At 42.9% G+C, this 22,887-nt stretch overlaps 1 protein-coding gene and 1 long non-coding RNA gene across 2 annotated transcripts; both read left to right on the forward strand.

The window, feature by feature from the left end:
- The first annotated feature begins 1,251 nt into the window (after positions 1-1,251).
- On the forward strand, positions 1,252-2,040 carry LOC147967814 (uncharacterized). Its single transcript, XR_015603883.1, has 2 exons — positions 1,252-1,686; positions 1,789-2,040. It is a non-coding gene; the product is annotated as an uncharacterized LOC147967814 (long non-coding RNA).
- Positions 2,041-8,799: 6,759 nt separating this feature from the next.
- LOC125507727 (uncharacterized) lies at positions 8,800-9,348 on the forward strand. The gene has a single exon (XM_048672217.2). It carries the CDS (start codon positions 9,004-9,006, stop codon positions 9,223-9,225), a length of 222 nt encoding a protein of 73 aa, XP_048528174.1. The 5' UTR covers positions 8,800-9,003; the 3' UTR covers positions 9,226-9,348.
- Positions 9,349-22,887: the final 13,539 nt, after the last annotated feature.

The raw sequence follows: 22,887 nt of genomic DNA on the forward strand, positions 1-22,887 counted from the left end.
TCGCGCCGACGGCCGGCGAGGCCAGCCTTCTCGATCAGCTCGCGCATGCTGACCGGGTGCTTCGATCGCGTCGCGCTCCCCAGAGATTCGACCTGGTTCTTGGTCGCGGAGGAGCGGAGGTACGCCGGGCTCTTGGGATCCTCGCCGCTGCTGGGACGCGAAGGCTTGCTGCTCTCGATGTCACGCCGGTGGCTGGCCTCTTCTTCGGCGGCCGCAGCGCGAGCCTTGGCGAGGCGAGCGTTCTCGATCAGTTCGCGCATGCCGCGGCCGCTGGCCGGTGGCTTCGCGCTCTCCGGCGAGCCAGCCACGGGGTTCTTGATCACGGAGACGGAGGGGTGGCGGCACGTGGGGCTTTTCGGATCCTCGCCGCTGCTGGGACACGGAAGGCTGCTGCTGTTGATGTTGATCTTGGCGGCGACCGCGGCATGGAGCTCGCCCCCGGAGCAGACGCGCTTCGCCGGCGGCTGCTCGTCGTCGGACACGGCACGGGCCGCTTCGGCTTCTTGGCGGCGGCGGTATTCGCCATCAAGGCAGGGTTTAGGTTTACGCGTACGCGGGAGGAGCGGGACTGGAGGTCGGCGGCGCTACGGCGCGGGAGGAGCAGAGACGGCGGGAGCACCGTAGTGCCACCCATGGTCGCGGCCGTTGATGGGATCGCGAGGGCAACGATCCGGCGTCGGGTGAGAGAGGAAGAGGACGCGCAAGATGGATCGGAGGGCGTCGAGAGAGAGAGGAAGAGACGTCGCCGATCAGATTGAGAGGGCGAGGTGAGATGGATCGGGAATTCAGGAAACGGGGCGAGCCAGAAAACAGAGATGTGGCGGCAAGCAATTTGAATCCGAGTCGGCCCAGGCAATAGCTAAAACGCGCTGGGTTTTGAACATTTACTAGCGTGACGATACCATCTTTCCAACTACTCCCTTCTTTTCAAAAATCTTATCAATCAAGGTAGATGATGAGTGATGGAATATTTTTTTGTAGTTTGCAAAAGCACCCAATTAATGCTCTTATTTTCCTAAAAAATTATGTTTACGAATGTATTAATTGCAATGCATGTCAGTTTTCTCTTAATACCGAATAAGTTTTTTTTACCGGAGCGGGGATGTATTGGTGCTCAATCCACCATCTCTCGGTGCTTCTAGATCCGTGCGGGTGGACCCTACTAGTTTTTTATTTCCACCTCAGATTCCAGGATACAAGCTGTATACAACTACAAATACGTGATGGGCCCCACGAAAGAGAGGATATCAACCCCACGCCGTTGTCTCCTTCCCGCATCGATCTCCTTTCTCCCCACCCCATCTCTCGTCAGTTCGTTCCATGGGGCTCCGTCGTAAATCCCGGCTATGGCCGCCGCGAGATCCGCCTTCTCCAGCAACATCCGGCACCGGATTCAGGGTTCCATCGCCGGCACCTACCACGGGGGGCACATAGAAGGCCGGTGGCGGCGCGGCGGTACCATGAGGCCGACGTGGAGCGGGGGCCGGATCCACTAGCCGTCGGGGGGTGGCTGATCCGGCGAGGTTCCTCGATCCCGCCAACCAGAAGCCCGTCCACCGGCATCCTGGCTGCCCCGGCAGCCGTGGTCGCCGTTGGTGTCTCCGTTCAGCACGGGCACCATGACGGGTCATCACGCAAGGTTGTCGCCGGATCCGGCGACACCAAGCCTGACTACCAGCGGATCTGGTGAGTAATGAATCCCGTCTCCCCTAACCTCTCTCCATATGTATTTCACGATTTCTGATTTATTTAGCATGATTTGAACACTCTATGTTTCTTTACCACCAGATCGTCGGCCTCCTCTGCTACTTCAATTTCAGGATTTTTGAATGTTTGTGACAGAGAGCATGTGTTGTAGTTTTTTGAAAGAGACCAAAATCTATGAAATTACTTCCCTGTAATATATTTGAATGCGGTGTTGCTAGTTGTGAAACAAAGTAATGTGAAATGGTTTGTGGCACAATGTGAAATTTATATTTCAATCTGGTGAAACTGGATTACTTCAGTATGTCGAAGTGAGATTTGAATGATTTTCAGTGAGATTTGTAATGATTTTGAGTGAGATTGGAATGATTTTCAGTGAGATTTGAATTGAAATAGCTATGTGTAGTTGAGATGTGCAAAAAATGTGAAACTGGGATTTCAATGTGTTGTTGCAAGTTGCAAAACTAATTTCTGTGAAAATATATGGAATTATATCTCTGAAATATATGAAACAGCTATTTCTCTTATCTGTCATTTGTTATTTCAGTGATATATGTATTGAGAAATTACTTCCCTGGAATATATTTCAATGCGGTGTTGCAAGTTGTGAAACTAATTTCTGCGAAAATATATGAAATACTTCTCTGGAATATATGAAACTGTTGTTTCTCTTATCTGGCATTTGTTATTTAAGTGAGATGTGTATTGGGAAATATGAAATTACTTCCCTGAAATATATTTCAATGTGTTGTTGCAAGTTGCAAAACTAATTTCTGTGAAAATATATGGAATTAGATCTCTGAAAAATATGAAACAACTATTTCTCTTATCTGTCATTTGTTATTTCAGTGATATATGTATTGAGAAATTACTTTCCTGGAATATATTTCAATGCGGTGTTGCAAGTTGTGAAACTAATTTCTGCGAAAATATATGAAATACTTCTCTGGAATATATGAAACTGTTGTTTCTCTTATCTGGCATTTGTTATTTAAGTGAGATGTGTATTGGGAAATATGAAATTACTTCCCTGAAATATATTTCAATGTGTTGTTGCAAGTTGCAAAACTAATTTCTGTGAAAATATATGGAATTAGATCTCTGAAAAATATGAAACAACTATTTCTCTTATCTGTCATTTGTTATTTCAGTGATATATGTATTGAGAAATTACTTTCCTGGAATATATTTCAATGCGGTGTTGCAAGTTGTGAAACTAATTTCTGGGAAAATATATGAAATTACTTCTCTGAATTATATGAAACTGTTGTTTCTCTTATCTGGTATTTGTTATTTAAGTGAGATGTGTATTGGGAAATATGAAATTACTTCCCTGAAATATATTTCAATGTGTTGTTACAAGTTGCGAAACTAATTTCTGTGAAAATATATGAAATTACTTTTCTGAAATATATGAAACTGCTATTTGTCACATCTGTAACTTGTTATATCAATGAGATATGTATTGAAATATGTGAAATTACTTTCCTGAAAAATATGTAATTACTTTCTAGAAATATATTTCAATGTGGTGTTACGAGTTGTTAAACTAATTTAAGTGTAATGGTTTGTGCAAGATATGTGAAATTTATATTTCAATGTGGTGAAACCGGATCATTTTAGCTGATGGAAGTGTTATATATTTATGAAAATGATTGCAATGCTTTTTGCAAGAGTTGAAATGCTATTTCAGTTAGATACTAATTGAAATAGCTATTTGTAGATGAGCTGTGGACAAAAAATGTGAAACTGACATTTCAATGTGTTGTTGCATTTTTTGAAAGAGTTTTATTTGAAATGAATTTAATAAGTTTTCAAATTCTCATATATGTTTTAACAGATTTCATATCAATTAAAGTGAGAGAGGTTTATCCTTTGAAAAATAAGCTGATATTACTGTATGTGTGTGTGTGAAGTGAGACTGGCTTCAGCGTACGTGTAAAGCGAGGGCCGTGGCTGAAATCACGTGGGTAGACCCAGCTGGTCAAATCATGTGGGTGGGGTCCAGCTGGTGAAATACAGGAGGTTAAATGAAGATATGTGGGGAATGCAGAGATACAACTTGTAACCACTTTTGAGGTGGCAGCATTTTATTGGTTGGAGAACCACCGGTACATCCTGGGAACGGTAAAAAGAGGCTTGCGCTCTTAATACTTGCATGCAATGATTTAATGCACCTTAAAATCTGAACATGTGATGAGGAACAACCAAATTGAGCCTTATAAAATAGAAAAACTAAAATTTGAGATAAACCCTATAAACCGGAAAAGATGAAGTAGCTTTATTCCACAATTATAGATTCATAATCCTGAGGAATTATAGCTGGAAACATGCATGGAAATTATGTATTCATGATTTGAACTAGTAAAATGTACCTTGTGTAATTCAAAATATGCTCATCACGTATTTACAAAATTGGCACCTTGTATCTGGAAACTATTCATCAAGTATAAGAAAAATGTTCATGGCATTTTTTGAAAAATATTCATAGTGTATTCTAAAAATAAAATCATTTTTACATTTTTTTACATGTGAATAATTTCTAAAATTGCATGAATTTTTTTATATACCAAAAAAGTATTATTACCCATTTTATTATTTTTATTTTATTATATAGTACAGACGTGAAACCACACTATGGACCGAAATTGGTAAAAACAAATATAGCTGGAAACATCGTGCAAAACATTGAACTAAAGCTACAAGGAAAACAAGTAGTGGGCCAGTCACCAAGTGAGCGCCGTAGACGCGTCCCATTTAACTGAGCAGCCACATGATGTAAACATTATCCCATTCTCTGTGGACTATGAGGAATAAAAATTAGGCCTTACCTCTCAAAAAAAATTTAACTGAGCAAACGCTAATGACCCCACACGCCTGAGGTTGGGATATTTTGGCCAATCTCTGATTCAACCCGGTTTTCATTTCTTTTTCGATTTCTTTCTGTCATTGAGGTACCTTTTGTTTTTCTTTACTTACATTCATTTATTTTTAAACAAAAATTATTTTACTTATTTTTTACTGTTTTTCTCTGTTTATGTTTTATATTTCTCTTACCATTTTAGCCTTGAATATTTTCCTTGTAGTAGTATATGAAACACATATTTGCAAGTCCACGAACAACCTTTCTACTTTGTTACTTTTAAATTTTTTGGAGGAACTTCTAAATACATTAACATATTTTTGTATACAATTCATTTCCAAAGATGTGGAAAATATTAGATTCATATATACATATTTTAAATTCATAAACTTATTAAGAAACACATAAGCTTTTTAATGCATATAGTATATTTATTGTAAATATGTGATGACCATTTTGTTTCTTATTTATAAATATATTCTTTGCATACATTAATATTTTTATTTTCGAATGAACTTTTTATTTGGAAAATTTATTTCTGATTACATTTGTATAAATTTTGAAATATTTTTTCTTGAAAAGAATGCAGGTCTTAACTTGTCGTGGCATGGCCATCCCATGTAAGCTGCTTCATGCATTTTCCCAACTATTCCTTCGAACTAAGTAGAAAACAGGAGGGCTCGCCTTCTAGGCGTTGGTCCTTCAATCCTTCAAGAAACTAGGACCCATGAAGGCGGGTGAAGGACCAATTCGCCATAGCCTTTAAGGTTACTCCACTTAATGCTCGGTTGTAGGGATATATTCTCTATCTCTTCTTCATATCTTATCCTATATACCTAAGAGAGTCATCCCCGCTAACTTATTTAGCTCAACATCCAAGCATAATTTAAATTTTGGTTCTCGTGCAATTATGAATGCGATAAGACCCACCTCAACATAATCATGCATGAGAAAAGACCCACCACAGCCTTCAACCATGCATGGTAAAAGAGTTTTCCTTCAATTATTCTAGCTACACTCAATAAATATTGTTATAATTATACATAATCAAATATAATAAGTCATACATAATTTTAATTTTGGTTCTCGTGTTATCACCCAAATTTTCATCAATCAATTCCCGTAGTAATGCGCACGGTATCCTCTAGTACATCCAAATAGTTTGCCCCGCTAACTTGTTTCTCTCGGTGTGCAAGCATGCCACCTGATCATGCAACATGCATGGGAAAAACCTCACCTCGGTATACAAACATGCGTCGAACTTTCATTTTATAACACCTTTTTTATTTAACAAATGTTTTACAACGATACAATAATCGAACATGATAAATTATATGTAAGTTTTAGTTCTCATATTATTGCTTCGAATATTCATATTTCATACAATCAAATCTAATTAAAATATATTAAAAAAACAACCCCCAACAATGTGCGGGGGTATCATCTAGTTTAGTAAGAGGGGGAACCATTCACATGTACAGTCACAATCATTGATAAAGATAATTATTTATAATTAATTAAAATAATTATTTATGTGCTATTGCAATCATCAATAAAAAAATCATTTGCGCGTGTAGTTACAGTTATCAATTAAGGATCCTCCTTGTTTCCCGAGTCAATTTACTGCATGCACATATGTATGATCGGTTAGTTTGACTACGCTATGTTTTACTCGTTCCGTTCTACTTCATCTGGATATTAGGTTTGTCTAAAGTCAAACTTTATATACTTTCGACAAGTTTGTACAAATATATTAACATATACACCACCAAATCAATACCATTGGATTCATCATTGCATATATTTTCACACCATATAAATTTGTTACTGTAAATGTTCATATTTTTTTCTACAAACTTGGTAAAATTTTATAAAGCTTGACTTCAGTCAAAACTAATATGCAGAGTAAATAAAAACGGAGGGAGTGCAACATTTGGACCGGGCTGGTTGATAAAGGTCATGAAATTCGCCATCGGCATGTCGGTTCCACGCGTCTCCTCTGCGAGCAGAATCTTGTTAGGGCATGTAGATCGGCACAGACGGCTGGTGTCTATAACATATGTACACATCAACTTTAGAGACTACCAAAAATATGACGCTGAAACAGGGGTGTCTGTTAGGCCCGGCTGGAACACTTCAACTGTCCGTAAATATCTGACCCACGAACACGATCTAAACAGCCCACTACAGCCGACGAACTCATACAACGGAAAATAAGCTATCTGCATGCAGCGATTTGTGTGGCAACAGACCGTCGGTATTTGGGCAGACACCCTCGGTAGTTTTTACCTTTCTCCCTCCCCACGCCATTATTTTCCTACGTGACCTGTGTTACAGACAGCTGACTAGATGCCTTTGTACATGCCCTTAGTCATTGGGGAGTCATACTTCCAAAAATCTTATTGCAAAGACGTATTCCCCAGCTCGTTACGATAGTGTTTCTCCAAATCTAATACTAGTTTTTAGTTTTTTTTACACACAAGGTGTGGATTTTTCTCATGAGGCGTTTCTGTAGTTGATGTGATCGGCTAATATCGGGTGGACTTGTTGACCAGCTAGAGGGACGATGCACGCACGTGCTCCCGATGAGCATGGCAAAGCCACGATGCACCGGTTTTTCATGTGTCCCCTCTATGCAAGTGACGTTCTGGTGACGGACACACGAGAAGAAGTCGACATCCGCAAAGCTCCCAATGCCCATGTGTTTGGCCGCACCATGCACGCCATGTCGCCAGGTGACCCTGGACCCGGAGGCAGTGGTGGAGCTTCAGCCACTTCTCTAGGCGGGCAAAAACAGGCCTGATTAGCAAATACTCCTTCCGTTTCTAAATATTTGTCTTTCTAGACATTTTAAATGACTACTACATACGGATATATGTAGACATATTTTATAATGTAGATTCACTCATTTTGCTTCATATGTAGTCACTTGTTGAAATGTCTAGAAAGACAAGTATTTAGGAATGGAGGGAGTACCATTGAAATTTTGCTCCAAGGGCGCAGATTCAGTACTAGTCTTCACTGAATTTTTGCTGGGCTGGGGGGCCATGGCCTGGTCTGGCCCAGCCGAAACTCCGGCCCTGCCTGGAGGCAAGGACGCAAGGAAGAACACGATAATTCAACCTAGAGCCCGGTAAACAGTACCTCGATTTTAAAATTTAAAAAAAGCTCACAAAATTTCAATTTTTTTGTGGTGCAAGATACTTCTGTGCGTGAACTCCGTGTAAAATTTTGTGAAGTTTGAACATTCGAGGAGGTCGCCGCTAAAAAGACAAAATCAGGCATGAACAGTGCGATTTTAAAAAGTTTCTCAGACATCCAAAATTTGTCTTTTTTGCCACGAGCTCCTCGAATGTCCAAACTTCACAAAATTTTGCACGGAGTTCACGTACAGTAGCATCTATCACCACAAAAAAAAATTGGAATTTTTTAAACAGTTTTTCTATTTCAAATGGCGGTATTGTTCATGTCCGGGCTCATCTGAGCCCGGGCACCAAATCGCCGCTCTCGGAAGAACAAGGTTCCTTGATAAGGGGGAAGAGGGTACATGTCGTAGCGCGAGTTCTGTACCAAGGTGCGCGCATTAGGAAAGGAAAAAAGATACCCGACACGTTATGAGGGGTGGATAATTTGCAAAACCTTAGCGTTAAATTATACTATGAGCTTATCCCCGTAAAAAAAACTATACGCGCTTAAAACTTGTTGAACTCATGGCCACATCGTATTGTGCCTTAAAGAGAAATATCAGGTATTGTTGAGTGTGATTTTTGTTCGAGGGCATTGCAAATTGCGTGCCTTGGCTTCATAAAAGATAGAGATGTAAATTTGAAACTTTTATTATATCCTCTGACCCGCCTTATTTCAACCAAATGAACTAAAATTTCAGAACTTCCAGGTTTCAAATCTGCATCTAGTGTAAAGGCAGACCACATGCATTGTTAGGTGTGATTTAAAGTTGTCTTTCTGGCTTATTTTTCTGTAATATATAACTCGGCCGACGTCCGAACGTTTGGGACCAGAGGAAGATGCCGACTGCACGAAATAAGTAGTATTGTGATTGAAAGTTGTCTCTGTAAAGTGATTTGGACAGAATAATACCTTGCCGACTTCATCAAATAGTATTTCTTTCGCCGTCGACCGGGAGGAATCCCATACGTGAGGGCAGCACCAGAAGGCTCCAAGGGCCAAACAGAGACACGTCTGAGCTGGGGATATGTGCTGCGCTCACCAGTGCAAATGTGCAACGCGGCAGTAAACCACTTGGATAACCACTGCTACGCGTCCCCGGCGCAAAGCCTCTATATATTGGCCTGCCGGGGGCGACGCCTCCTCCATCACCAACAGCCAGAGCATTCGTCCACCATAACCGGAAAACCGAGAGCTCGGCCGACAAGCACAGATTCATCAAGCAGCAGAGCAGGAGCTAGGTAGCCGCCATGGCGTTCCCGGCGTGCGTGCAGTGCGGGACGAGGGAGAACCCGTGCCGGTGCAAGTTCATCGGGCCGACGCTGGGGTTCGTGGCCTTCCTTGTCACCGGCGTCATAGAGTGGCCGGTGGGCGCGGTGGTGTACCTGTTTCGCCACCGCAAGGGCCGCCGCATCATGGGACATCCCTCCAGGGTCGTCTACCCGCGCGTCTCCAGGGCCATCCCCATCTAATCCTAAGCTCATCCTAGTCTAATCCCTTCCTGTATGTTGTAACCTGGTCATTCCGCTTGAGTTGTGTGCATGATTGATGAAGAAGATTCAATAAAATGGGTGTTGTTTGTGTGTGTCTTGTAATCTAAGGCGTTTGCAGTGTCTATATGCTTTGTGAGGAGTTTGCTATAAATTTGGTTAGTGGATCGCTGGGTTAACTGACTGATATAGGAGTTCGAGATACATGTTAATATAGCAGAGGCCAACGCACGAGAGTCGTTCTCATCAATATTATTCTCGTCTCCCATCTTTCTTTTTTATGTGAATAGCAGAAGCTCTGCCTTTGCATCATAGGGCAAAGGAAGTATTACAGAATACATTGCCTTTGCATCATAGGGCAAAGGAAGTATTACAGAATACATTCATGGCCAAAACACCCACGTATAATAGCACTACTGTTGAGTATATTTGTGTTGCTTGTATTATGTATACTGTGGCCTACCTTCTAGTCATGTATAGTTAAGGTTAAGATCCTGCATGTACTTATATATACGTGCACCGACACCCATCAATACAACGAATATTGTATTACTAAACCGTCTCTCTACATGGTATCATCATTTAGGTCTCTGCCCTAGGGTTTGCCGCCGCGCCCTCTCGCGCGAGGCGCCGTTGTCGCTGCCGCACCCTGCCGCCGCCGCGCCCTTCCCCCGTCGCGCCGCCGCCGCCCCGTGCCGCCCGCTTCCGCCTCCTGCAGCACCGACCCGCCACCGCCGCGCGCCTCCTGATCGCGCCGCCGCCGCCCCGTCGCGCCCTGCCTCTCCTCCCTACCGGCCACTGCCTCCTCTTCTTCCCGCAGCCGCCGCACCTCACCGCCGCCGCTGTCCCAACCACCGCCGAAACCCTAACCCGTCGCGCCACCCCACCCCGCCGCGCCAATGGAAATAAATATAAGGAAATAAATAATAACTTTATTATTGTCTCTAGTGCATATTTCCTCCAGTCTCTCACTTGCACACTACTAGGGAAAATCTTATACACAGAACATTAGCAGTAGCGCGGGATAAAAACGCACGCTGGTGCTATTTAGCAGCAACGCGGTATTTTAAACCATGCTACAGATACAGTTATAGCAGTAGCGCGCCCGAGTACAAAAGCGCTACTACTAAAATTCCCACGGCTTAGCCGATAGGCTACACATAGTAGTAACGATCTACGTGGAACCGCGCTACCGCTACTTGTTTTGTAGCAGCGCGTTTATGAACAAATGCGCTACTGCTAATGAAAATAAAATTAAATGGAAAGCAAATAAAAAAGAGAAGGAATAGCAGTAGCGCTTGTTAAGAAACGCGCTATAGCTACCGTAGCAGCAGCGCACTTCCTGGAACGCGCTACTGCTACTTTTAACTTAACCGCGCGGTTCGTTCTTCCCCCACGGTCACTTCCACCAAATCCCTACTCATCCGCTGTCGCCGCCCTGCATCGTCGTCGACCGCCGCGCGCGACCCGTCGCTCTCCGCACATCTTCGACGCCGCCCCCGCCCCCGACCTCGACACCCCCCTACATCGCCGCCCTTCGTGCGCCCGCTGCCCCAACCCCGTCCCCAACCTCGACGCCGCGTTCCCCTCTCCCTAACTCCGCCGGCGCCAGAGGTGAGCACGCCCTCCTCCTCCTCCTCCCCTACCTCTGCCTAGCTAGGGTTCTTAGGGTTAAATATCAGAGTTCATCTAATTAGTTATGGTTCATCAAATTAGATGCTAATTATGGCAGTAGTTGTTAAGTAGAATTAGTTTTAGAGTTCATCGAATTAGTTAGGATTAAATGTTAGAGTTCATCAAATTAGTTAGGGTTAAATTTTTGTAAGTGTTTAATAGAATTAGTAAGAAAATTAATATAACTAGTTGAACTAGTTTATTTTTATTAAAAACTAGTTTATTTTTATTCATAGTAAGTGCTTAATTGAACTAGTTGAGTTAATACAACTATTTTATTTTTAGTACGAAAATTAATAGAACTAGTTTATTTTTTTAGTTAAAGCAACTATTTTATTTTTAGTAAGTAAATTAATAAACTAGTTGAACTACTTTAGTTGTAGTTGAACTAGTTTAGTAAGTAAATTAATAGAACTAATGTATTTTTAGTAAGATAATTAATATAACTAGTTGAACTACTTTATTTTTAGAAAGAACTAGTTTTTTTTTCTATTTATAGTAAGTTTATATTTAGTAAGAACTAGTTGAATTAATAAAACTAGTTGAACATGTCATATTTGCTCAAATAGGATATGTGGTTGCCCAAGTGGCCGTTCATATTCAGTTTACACCTCCGAGTGGCCTATGTTTTGCCGGAGTATTGATTAATTTCCGTTCCGGCAAATTTCAAGCGCTCGATATGTCCCTTTTTAGCAAAGGTCATGCCGGATTTTTCCGTGAATTCTGACATGACTTGTGCTAGAATATGTAGGAAATATCGAGTGGCCTGGATTTTCTCGAAAAATAATGATCCAACTTAGGTTTTTTAGTACATATATTTAATTGTACAAGTTTAATCTTTGAATTATGAACGTAGGAAATGTCGTACTCGGACGACGACAGTCTCCTGGGGGAGTGCAGCTGGTACCACGACGATCGAGGTATGTGCGACATGTTCGTTGAGCTGGACGAAGATCGGCGCTTCAACATTAAGCTCGAGGAGACCTTCGATGTTGAAACGGTACGCAACAACGACAAGTGTTTTTTTTCGTAATTAAGCATGACTTCAACTATTTCAACGTCTAATTTTCATCTTTTACAATTCGACTAGCTTATCCCATGCCATGCAAGACGCTGTGTCTTGGAGAGGATGGGTTTTGAAGACCATGAAAATTTTCAAACAAAGAAAATACACCTAAGGACCCATCATGATATCGATTTTGAAGTAAATCTGTACAATTCTCAGAGCGTAACCCATTTTGGTTGCCAAAATTGGGAAGCACTTTGCAAAATGTATGATTTTTATGAGGGTATGATTGTCACCATGAATCTTGGTGATCCTGACATCGAGCAAGATAATATGGACATTTGGGTCCTTGTTGATACGCTTCCGATTCTACCGCAATGTGAGTTTCTCAAACATAGTTATTGAAAGGACATGCGGTGCCCCCATGTGTGGTTTTGGTAATTTATGACAATCTCTATGGACTAACAGTTGCCTTGAGTTATATTTGAAGCATTTGTCCATAGGATTGTTTTGAAATCCATGTGTTGGTTTCAAGGAGTTTATGAGATGGCCAAAGTGCTTTTCAAGGAATTATCCAAAGATTGGTCATGTGTGAGTTGAGATGGCCAAAGTGCTTTTCAAGGAATTATCCAAAGATTGGTCATGTGTGAGTTGAGATGGCCAAAGTGCTTTTCAAGGAATTATCCAAAGATTGGTTATGTGTGAGTTGAGCTTATTGCAAGCATGTCTTGAAGAAGAAGATTGTGTGATCATTCATGTTTACCTTCAAGACATCATCCAAATGAAGAGAGTTGGAAAGATTCAATGTTGATCAAGACTAAGTCAAGAGTGAATCAAGTTGATCAACTCACAAAGCGTAGAAGAAGTACCGAGAGGGATCAAGTGATCCCATGGTATGGTAAGCATTGTCCATTACGCTTTGTGTACTAACCCATGGTCTACGTGAGAGTTCTTTGTGGGGTTAGGTATGTTTCCATGGTCTTGCGTCAAGAGGAAGATCTCATACAACCCATGGAGGATGACATCAAGTGGTGATCGTCATCACATTTGCAGTGTGCAAGTTCAAGTGGAGCAACTCGAAGAGAGGCTCACTCATAATGGAGTATGGGGGAGCAATCAAGCTTGAAGCTTGTTGTCCATTGTGGTGTCAATGGAATTGTGAAGATGTGCCAAAGAGTGGCTCACCCATAGTGGAGTATGGGGAAGCAATCAACTAGTCTTCATCGAGCCAACACAATCAAGAAATGTGGTCCAACTTGAGGAAGTCAAGATCGTCATCATCTAGCTCAAGTGGACTATGTGCAAGGCAAAGGTTTGCCCTTGATAGGTTTTCTATTTTACCGGTCTCATAGTGGTAGTTGGGAGACCGGGTTGTAGGATCGATTGCCGTACTATCAAGAGGGGCTCTATAGGAAGTAGCTTGATCATATCATTAGTCAAGAGCTCAAACCATTGCATCCTTGCATCATCTTTCTTGGTTCTTGTTTGGTTCCATTTGTGAGTCTTAGAGCTTATGGTCATCTTGATGACAAGCTTGAGTTCATCGAAAATGGAGTTCGCATGCATCTTCTATGATGTTTTCGGTGTTGGAGGTTTTACCGGTCTTTTTCGAGAAAGGGTTCTCACCATTTTATTATGGTCCTTTTCTCACTTGCTTCTTATTGATATTTCTCTCAAGATTGTGTTAGCCCTTGTCGTTAGCTTTCCAACAAACTTGGTTTCGTTGAATTCGGAGCTCGTATGTGAAAGTTGTGGCTGTTTTGATATTGCCTGTTTTACACAGAGAGGTTGTACCGCCCCATGGAGAGGTTGTACCGCTTGACCGGTACAACCGGTGTTTGGAGCGGTTGTACCGCTCCAGAATTGGTCCGGAGGTTGTACCGGTCATGTACCGCTCTACCACCGGACTGGTCTCTGTTGTGGTGCGGTTGTTGGGCGGTTGTGGGCCGGTTGTACCGCTTATTGCCTGTTACCGGTTGTACCGGTGCTCATAGAGGTTGTACCGCTCCTATGTTGTTCTGTACATAACGGGCAGATTCGTGGGGACCTATTTAAGGGGGTCTTCTTCCCCAATGTTACCCCATCTCTTGAGCTTGTTTTTGCCTCCATTGTTGACCTTCTTTGAGCTTGCTAACTCTCAATCCCTCCATGGATTCTTGCTAGTTTTTGAGGGAAAAGAGAGAGGAGATCTAGGTCCACATTTCCACCAATCACTTTCTCCTCTATGTGAGGGGAACCCCTTGGATCTAGATCTTGGAGTTCTTGGTGTTCTCCTTCTTGTTCTTCCTCTCATTTTCCTCCCTAGCATTAGTTGCTCCGGTGGGATTTGAGAGAGAAGGACTTGGGCACTCCGTGTGCCCTTGCCATTGCATTTGGTGCATCGGTTTGAGTTCTCCACGGTGATACATGGAAGTGAAGTTTGAGAAGCTTATTACTCTTGGGTGTTTGGGCACCCTAGAGCTTGTTCCTCTTGGGTGCCTTGGCGCCCTAGACGGTTGGTGTTGTTCGGAGCTCAATCATTGTGGTGTAAAGCTCCGGGCAAGCGTCGGGGTCTCCAATTAGGTTGTGGAGATTGCCCCGAGCAATTTGACGGGTACCGGTGACCGCCCCCAAGGGTTGCCAAAATGTACGGGTTCGGTGACCGCCCCCAAGGGTTGCCATTTGTATGGGTTCGGTGACCGCCCTCAAGGGTCCCTTAGTGGAATCACGGCATCTTGCATTGTGCGAGGGCGTGAGGAGATTACGGTGGCCCTAGTGACTTCTTGGGGAGCATTGTGCCTCCACACCGCTCCAAACGGAGATTAGCATCCGCAAGGGTGTGAACTTCGGGATACATTGTCGTCTCCGCGTGCCTCGGTTATCTCTTACCCGAACTCTTTACTTATGCACTTTACTTTGTGATAGCCATATTGTTTCTTGTCATATATCTTGCTATCACATAGTTGCTTATCTTGCTTAGCATAAGTTGTTGGTGCACATAGGTGAGCCTAGTTGCTTTAGGTTTTGTGCTTGACAAATTAACCGCTAGGTTTATTCCGCATTTGTTCAAGCCTAAATCGTAATCATTTTAAAACGCCTATTCACCCCCCCCCTCTAGGCGACATCCATGATCTTTCAATTGGTATCAGAGCCTCGTCTCTCTTTATTGGGCTTAACCGCCTAGAGAGTAAGGATGTCGACTAGGGTAGGATTCTCTGACACTCTTAGTTTCGATGGCACAAATTTTGATGTTTGGGTAATTCGCATGCTTAATCTCTTTAGGGTCATGGACCCAGATTTAGAGCGAATTGTAGATATGGGTTTTTCTCCTCCAAAGGATCCCCAAATATTATCTTTAGAGGATGAGAAAAACTCTTATCTCAATGCTCAAGCTTCTAATGTGCTTTTCGATGCTTTGAGCAATGTAGTTATATTTCAACTCATGCCGTTCCGGGATGCTCATGAGTTGTGGACGAAGCTTCAAGAAAAATATGGTGTGTCCAAGATTTGTGGGTTGATTGTTCTCCCTCCACCTCCGGTCGTATAGTCTTCTCAACTTCTTCTACTTCACCTACATGTGGTTTGCCACAAGGTAATGATATGGTGAGTAGTGTTGGTCATTGCAATGATGATGGTATGCTTATTGTGGATGATCCTTCATCACTATCTTATTGCAATGCTCCTTCTTTGGACTTTAACACTTCGAGCACTCTAAATGTTTCACATGCTTGTGTTAAAAGTTCTTGCATATCTAGTAGAAATTGCTTGCTCAAATCTCATGATGATATGCTTGCTATGCCTTGTTGCCATGATAAAAATGTATCTATTTCCTCGAGTTGTTATGCTCACAATGTAGAGGAAACCCAACACTCCATGGAACAAGACGTGGTCTTAAACGGTGCTTCAAGAGATCCTACATCATCATCGACCGCTTTTTGCCTTATGGCTAAGGCTTCAAAGGTATCTCCTGTTGGGTTTCGTAGTAATTTCAAAAAATTTCCTATGCACACGCAAGATCATGTGATGCACAGCAACTAGAGGGGAGAGTGTTGTCTACGTACCCACGCAGACCGACTGCGGAAGCGTTGACGCAACGTAGAGGAAGTAGTCGTACGTCTTCACGATCCAACAGATCAAGCACCGAAACTATGGCACCTCCGAGTTCGAGCACATGTTCAGCTTGATGACGATCCCCGGACTCCTATCCAGCAAAGTGTCGGGGAAGAGTTCTGTCAGCACAACGGCGTGGTGACGATCTAGATGCACTACTGCAGCAGGGCTTCGCCTAAACTCCGTTACAGTATTATCGAGGACTATGGTGGCTGGGGGCACCGCACACGACTAAGGAATAGATCACGTGGATCAACTTGTGTGTTTCTGGGGTGCCTCTGCCTCAGTATATAAAGGAGCCAAGGGGGAGGGGGGCGCCGGCCAGGAGGAGGGCGCAGGAGGAGTCCTACTCCTTCCGGGAGTAGGACTCCCCCCCAATCCTAGTTGGACTAGGATTCCCCAAGGGGGAAAGAGGGAGAGGGGGGCCGGCCACCTTCTCCTAGTCCTAATAGGACTAGGGGAGGGGGAAGGTGCGCAGCCACCTTGGGCAGCCCCTTTCTCCTTTCCACTAAAGCCCATTAAGGCCCATATGGCTCCCGTGGGGTTCCGGTAACCTCCCGGTACTCCGATAAAATCCCGATTTCACCAGGAACACTTCCGATATCCAAACATAGGCTTCCAATATATTAATCTTTACATCTCGACCATTTTGAGACTCCTCGTCATGTCCGTGATCACATCCGGGACTCCGAACAACCTTCGGTACATCAAAATGCATAAACTCATATTATAACTGTCATCGTAACCTTAAGCGTGCGGACCCTATGGGTTCGAGAACAATGTAGACATGACCGAGACACGTCTCCGGTCAATAACCAATTGCGGGACCTGGATGCCCATATTGGCTCCTACATATTCTACGAAGATCTTTATCGGTCAGACCGCATAACAACATACGTTGTTCCCTTTGTCATCGGTATGTTACTTGCCCGAGATTCGATCGTCGGTATCCAATACCTAGTTCAATCTCATTACTGGGAAGTCTCTTTACTCGTTCCGTAATACATCATCCCGCAACTAACTCATTAGTTGCAATGCTTGCAAGGCTTATGTGATGTGCATTACCGAGAGGGCCCAGAGATACCTCTCCGACAATCGGAGTGACAAATCCTAATCTCGAAATACGCCAACCCAACATCTACCATTGGAGACACCTGTAGAGCTCCTTTATAATCACCCGGTTACGTTGTGACGTTTGGTAGCACACAAAGTGTTCCTCCGGCAAACGGGAGTTGCATAATCTCATAGTCATAGGAACATGTATAAGTCATGAAGAAAGCAATAGCAACATACTAAACGATCGGGTGCTAAGCTAATGGAATGGGTCATGTCAATCAGATCATTCAACTAATGATGTGACCTCGTTAATCAAATAACAACTCTTTGTTCATGGTTAGGAAACATAACCATCTTTGATTAACGAGCTAGTCAAGTAGAGGCATACTAGTGACACTCTGTTTGTCTATGTATTCACACATGTATTATGTTTCCGGTTAATACAATTCTAGCATGAATAATAAACATTTATCATGATATAAGGAAATAAATAATAACTTTATTATTGCCTCTAGGGCATATTTCCTTCAGTCTCCCACTTGCACTAGAGTCAATAATCTAGATTACACTGTAATGATCCTAACACCCATGGAGTCTTGGTGCTGATCATGTTTTGCTCGTGGAAGAGGCTTAGTCAACGGGTCTGCAACATTCAGATCCGTATGTATCTTGCAAATCTCTATGTCTCCCACCTGGACTAGATCCCGGATGGAATTGAAGCGTCTCTTGATGTGTTTGGTTCTTTTGTGAAATCTGGATTCCTTTGCCAAGGCAATTGCACCAGTATTGTCACAAAAGATTTTCATTGGACCCGATGCACTAGGTATGACACCTAGATCGGATATGAACTCCTTCATCCAGACTCCTTCGTTCGATGCTTCCGAAGCAGCTATGTACTCCGCTTCACATGTAGATCCCGCTACGACGCTTTGTTTAGAACTGCACCAACTGACAGCTCCACCGTTTAATGTAAACACGTATCCGGTTTGCGATTTAGAATCGTACAGATCAGTGTCAAAGCTTGCATCAACGTAACCTCTTACAGTGAGCTCTTTGTCACCTCCATATATGAGAAACATATCCTTAGTCCTTTTCAGGTATTTCAGGATGTTCTTGACCGCTGTCCAGTGATCCACTCCTGGATTACTTTGGTACCTCCCTGCTAAACTTATAGCAAGGCACACATCAGGTCTGGTACACAGCATTGTATACATGATAGAGCCTATGGCTGAAGCATAGGGAACATCTTTCATTTTCTCTCTATCTTCTACAGTGGTCGGGCATTGAGTCTGACTCAACTTCACACCTTGTAACACAGGCAAGAACCCTTTCTTTGCTTGATCCATTTTGAACTTCTTCAAAATCTTGTCAAGGTATGTGCTTTGTGAAAGTCCAATTAAGCGTCTTGATCTATCTCTATAGATCTTAATGCCTAATATGTAAGCAGCTTCACCGAGGTCTTTCATTGAAAAACTCTTATTCAAGTATCCCTTTATGCTATCCAGAAATTCTATATCATTTCCAATCAGCAATATGTCATCCACATATAATATCAGAAATGCTACAGAGCTCCCACTCACTTTCTTGTAAATACAGGCTTCTCCGAAAGTCTGTATAAAACCAAATGCTTTGATCACACTATCAAAACGTTTATTCCAACTCCGAGAGGCTTGCACCAGTCCATAAATGGATCGCTGGAGCTTGCACACTTTGTTAGCTCCCTTTGGATCGACAAAACCTTCCGGTTGTATCATATACAACTCTTCTTCCAGAAATCCATTCAGGAATGCAGTTTTGACATCCATCTGCCAAATTTCATAATCATTAAATGCGGCAATTGCTAACATGATTCGGACAGACTTAAGCATCGCTACGGGTGAGAAGGTCTCATCGTAGTCAACCCCTTGAACTTGTCGAAAACCTTTTGCGACAAGTCGAGCTTTGTAGACAGTAACATTACCATCAGCGTCAGTCTTCTTCTTGAAGATCCATTTATTCTCAATCGCTTGCCGATCATCGGGCAAGTCAACCAAAGTCCATACTTTGTTCTCATACATGGATCCCATCTCAGATTTCATGGCTTCAAGCCACTTTGGGGAATCTGGGCTCACCATCGCTTCTTCATAGTTCGTAGGTTCATCATGATCTAGCAGCATGACTTCCAGAACAGGATTACCGTACCACTCTGGTGCGGATCTTGCTCTGGTCGATCTACGAGGTTCAGTAGTATCTTGACCTGAAGTTTCATGATCAACATCATTAGCTTCCTCACTAATTGGTATAGATGTCGCAGAAACAGTTTTCTGTGATGTACTATTTTCCAATAAGGGAGCAGGTACAGTTACCTCGTCAAGTTCTACTTTCCTCCCACTCACTTCTTTCGAGAGAAACTCCTTCTCTAGAAAGGATCCATTCTTAGCAACGAATGTCTTGCCTTCGGATCTGTGATAGAAGGTGTACCCTACAGTCTCCTTTGGGCATCCTATGAAGACACATTTCTCCGATTTGGGTTCGAGCTTATCAGGTTGAAGCTTTTTCACATAAGCATCGCAGCCCCAAACTTTAAGAAACGACAACTTTGGTTTCTTGCCAAACCATAGTTCATAAGGCGTCGTCTCAACGGATTTTGATGGTGCCCTATTTAATGTGAATGCGGCCGTCTCTAAAGCATAACCCCAAAACGATAGCGGTAAATCGGTAAGAGACATCATAGATCGCACCATATCTAGTAAAGTATGATTACGACGTTCGGACACACCATTACGCTGTGGTGTTCCAGGTGGCGTGAGTTGCGAAACTATTCCACAATTTTTCAAATGTACACCAAACTCGTAACTCAAATATTCTCCTCCACGATCAGATCGTAGAAACTTTATTTTCTTGTTACGATGATTTTCCACTTCACTCTGAAATTCTTTGAACTTTTCAAATGTTTCAGACTTATGTTTCATTAAGTAGATATACCCATATCTGCTTAAGTCATCTCTGAAGGTGAGAAAATAACGATATCTGCCACGAGCCTCAATATTCATCGGACCACATACATCGGTATGTATGATTTCCAACAAGTCTGTTGCTCTCTCCATAGTACCGGAGAACGGTGTTTTAGTCATCTTGCCCAAGAGGCACGGTTCGCAAGTACCAAGTGATTCATAATCAAGTGGTTCCAAAAGTCCATCAGTATGGAGTTTCTTCATGTGCTTTACACCGATATGACCTAAACGACAGTGCCACAAATAAGTTGCACTTTCATTATCAACTCTGTATCTTTTGGCTTTGACATTATGAATATGCGTATCACTACTATCGAGATTCATCAAAAATAGACCACTCTTCAAAGGTGCATGACCATAAAAGATATTACTCATATAAATAGAACAACCATTATTCTCTGATTTAAATGAATAACCGTCTCGCATTAAACAAGATCCAGATATAATGTTCATGCTCAACGCTGGCACCAAATAACAATTATTTAGGTCTAATATTAATCCCGAAGGTAGATGTAGAGGTAGCGTGCCGACCGCGAGCACATCGACTTTGGAACCGTTTCCCACGCGCATCGTCACCTCATCCTTTGCCAGTGCCCGCTTATTCCGTAGTCCCTGTTTCGAGTTGCAAATATTAGCAACAGAACCAGTATCAAATACCCAGGTGCTACTGCGAGCTCTAGTAAGGTACACATCAATAACATGTATATCACATATACCTTTGTTCACCTTGCCATCCTTCTTATCCGCCAAATACTTGGGGCAGTTCCGCTTCCAGTGACCAGTCTGCTTGCAGTAGAAGCACTCAGTTTCAGGCTTAGGTCCAGACTTGGGTTTCTTCTCCTGAGCAGCAACTTGTTTGCCGTTCTTCTTAAAGTTCCCCTTCTTCTTCCCTTTGCCCTTTTTCTTGAAACTAGTTGTCTTGTTAACCATCAACACTTGATGCTCCTTCTTGATTTCTACCTACGCAACTTTCAGCATCGCGAAGAGCTCGGGAATAGTCTTGCTCATCCCTTGCATATTATAGTTCATCACGAAGCTCTTGTAGCTTGGTGGCAGTGATTGGAGAATTCTGTCAATGACGCAATCATCTGGAAGATTAACTCCCATCTGAATCAAGTGATTATTATACCCAGACATTTTGAGTATATGCTCACTGACAGAACTGTTCTCCTTCATCTTGCAGCTATAGAACTTATTGGAGACTTCATATCTCTCAATCCGGGCATTTGCTTGAAATATTAACTTCAACTCCTGGAACATCTCATATGCTCCATGACGTTCAAAACGTCGTTGAAGTCCCGATTCTAAGCCGTAAATCATGGCACACTGAACTATCGAGTAGTCATCAGCTTTGCTCTGCCAGACGTTCATAACATCTGGTGTTGCTCCAGCAGCAGGCCTGGCACCCAGCGGTGCTTCCAGGACGTAATTCTTCTGTGCAGCAATGAGGATAATCCTCAAGTTACGGACCCAGTCCGTGTAATTGCTACCATCATCTTTCAACTTTGCTTTCTCAAGGAACGCATTAAAATTCAATGGAACAACAGCACGAGCCATCTATCTACAATCAACATAAACAAGCAAGATACTATCAGGTACTAAGTTCATGATAAGTTTAAGTTCAATTAATCAAATTACTTAAGAACTCCCACTTAGATAGACATCCCTCTAATCTTCTAAGTGATTACGTGATCCAAATCAACTAAACCATAACCGATCATCACGTGAGATGGAGTAGTTTTCAATGGTGAACATCGTTATGTTGATCATATCTACTATATGATTCACGCTCGACCTTTCAGTCTCCGTGTTCCGAGGCCATATCTGCATATGCTAGGCTCGTCAAGTTTAACCTGAGTATTCTGCGCGTGCAAAACTGGCTTGCACCCGTTGTAGATGGACGTAGAGCTTATCACACCCGATCATCACGTGGTGTCTGGGCACGACGAACTTTGGCAACGGTGCATACTCAGGGAGAACACATCTTGATAATTTAGTGAGAGATCATCTTATAATGCTACCGTCAAACAAAGCAAGATAAGATGCATAAAAGGATAAACATCACATGCAATCAATATAAGTGATATGATATGGCCATCATCATCTTGTGCTTGTGATCTCCATCTCCGAAGCACCGTTATGATCACCATCGTCACCGGCGCGACACCTTGATCTCCATCGTAGCATCATTGTCGTCTCGCCAATCTTATGCTTCCACGACTATCCCTACCGCTTAGTAATAAAGTAAAGCATTACATCGCGATTTCATTGCATACAATAAAGCGACAACCATATGGCTCCTGCCAGTTGCCGATAACCCGGTTACAAAACATGATCATCTCATACAATAAAATTCAGCATCATGCCTTGACCATATCACATCACAACATGCCCTGCAAAAACAAGTTAGACGTCCTCTACTTTGTTGTTGCAAGTTTTACGTGGCTGCTACGGGCTTAAGTAAGAACCAATCTCACCTACGCATCAAAACCACAACGATAGTTTGTCAAATAGACTCCGTTTTAACCTTCGCAAGGACCGGGCGTAGCCATACTTGGTTCAACTAAAGTTGGAGAGACAGTCGCCCGCAAGCCACCTATGTGCAAAGCACGTCGGGGGAACCGGTCTCGCGTAAGCGTACGCGTAAGGTTGGTCCGGGTCGTCTCGTCCAACAATACCGCCGAACCAAAGTATGACATGCTGGTAGGCAGTATGACTTATATCGCCCACAACTCACTTGTGTTCTACTCGTGCATATAACATCAACATAAATAACCTAGGCTCGGATGCCACTGTTGGGTTTCGTAGTAATTTCAAAAAATTTCC

The sequence above is a fragment of the Triticum urartu genome, chromosome 5A (genome assembly GCF_056163025.1).
Source record: "Triticum urartu cultivar PI428250 chromosome 5A, HENAU_Tu73, whole genome shotgun sequence".
In the NCBI taxonomy this organism is placed as follows: Eukaryota; Viridiplantae; Streptophyta; class Magnoliopsida; order Poales; family Poaceae; genus Triticum; species Triticum urartu.

Bases quoted from the DNA above. Each gene is read 5' to 3' on its own strand.
- LOC125507727 (XM_048672217.2), top strand. From the start codon at position 9,004: ATGGCGTTCCCGGCGTGCGTGCAGTGCGGGACGAGGGAGAACCCGTGC.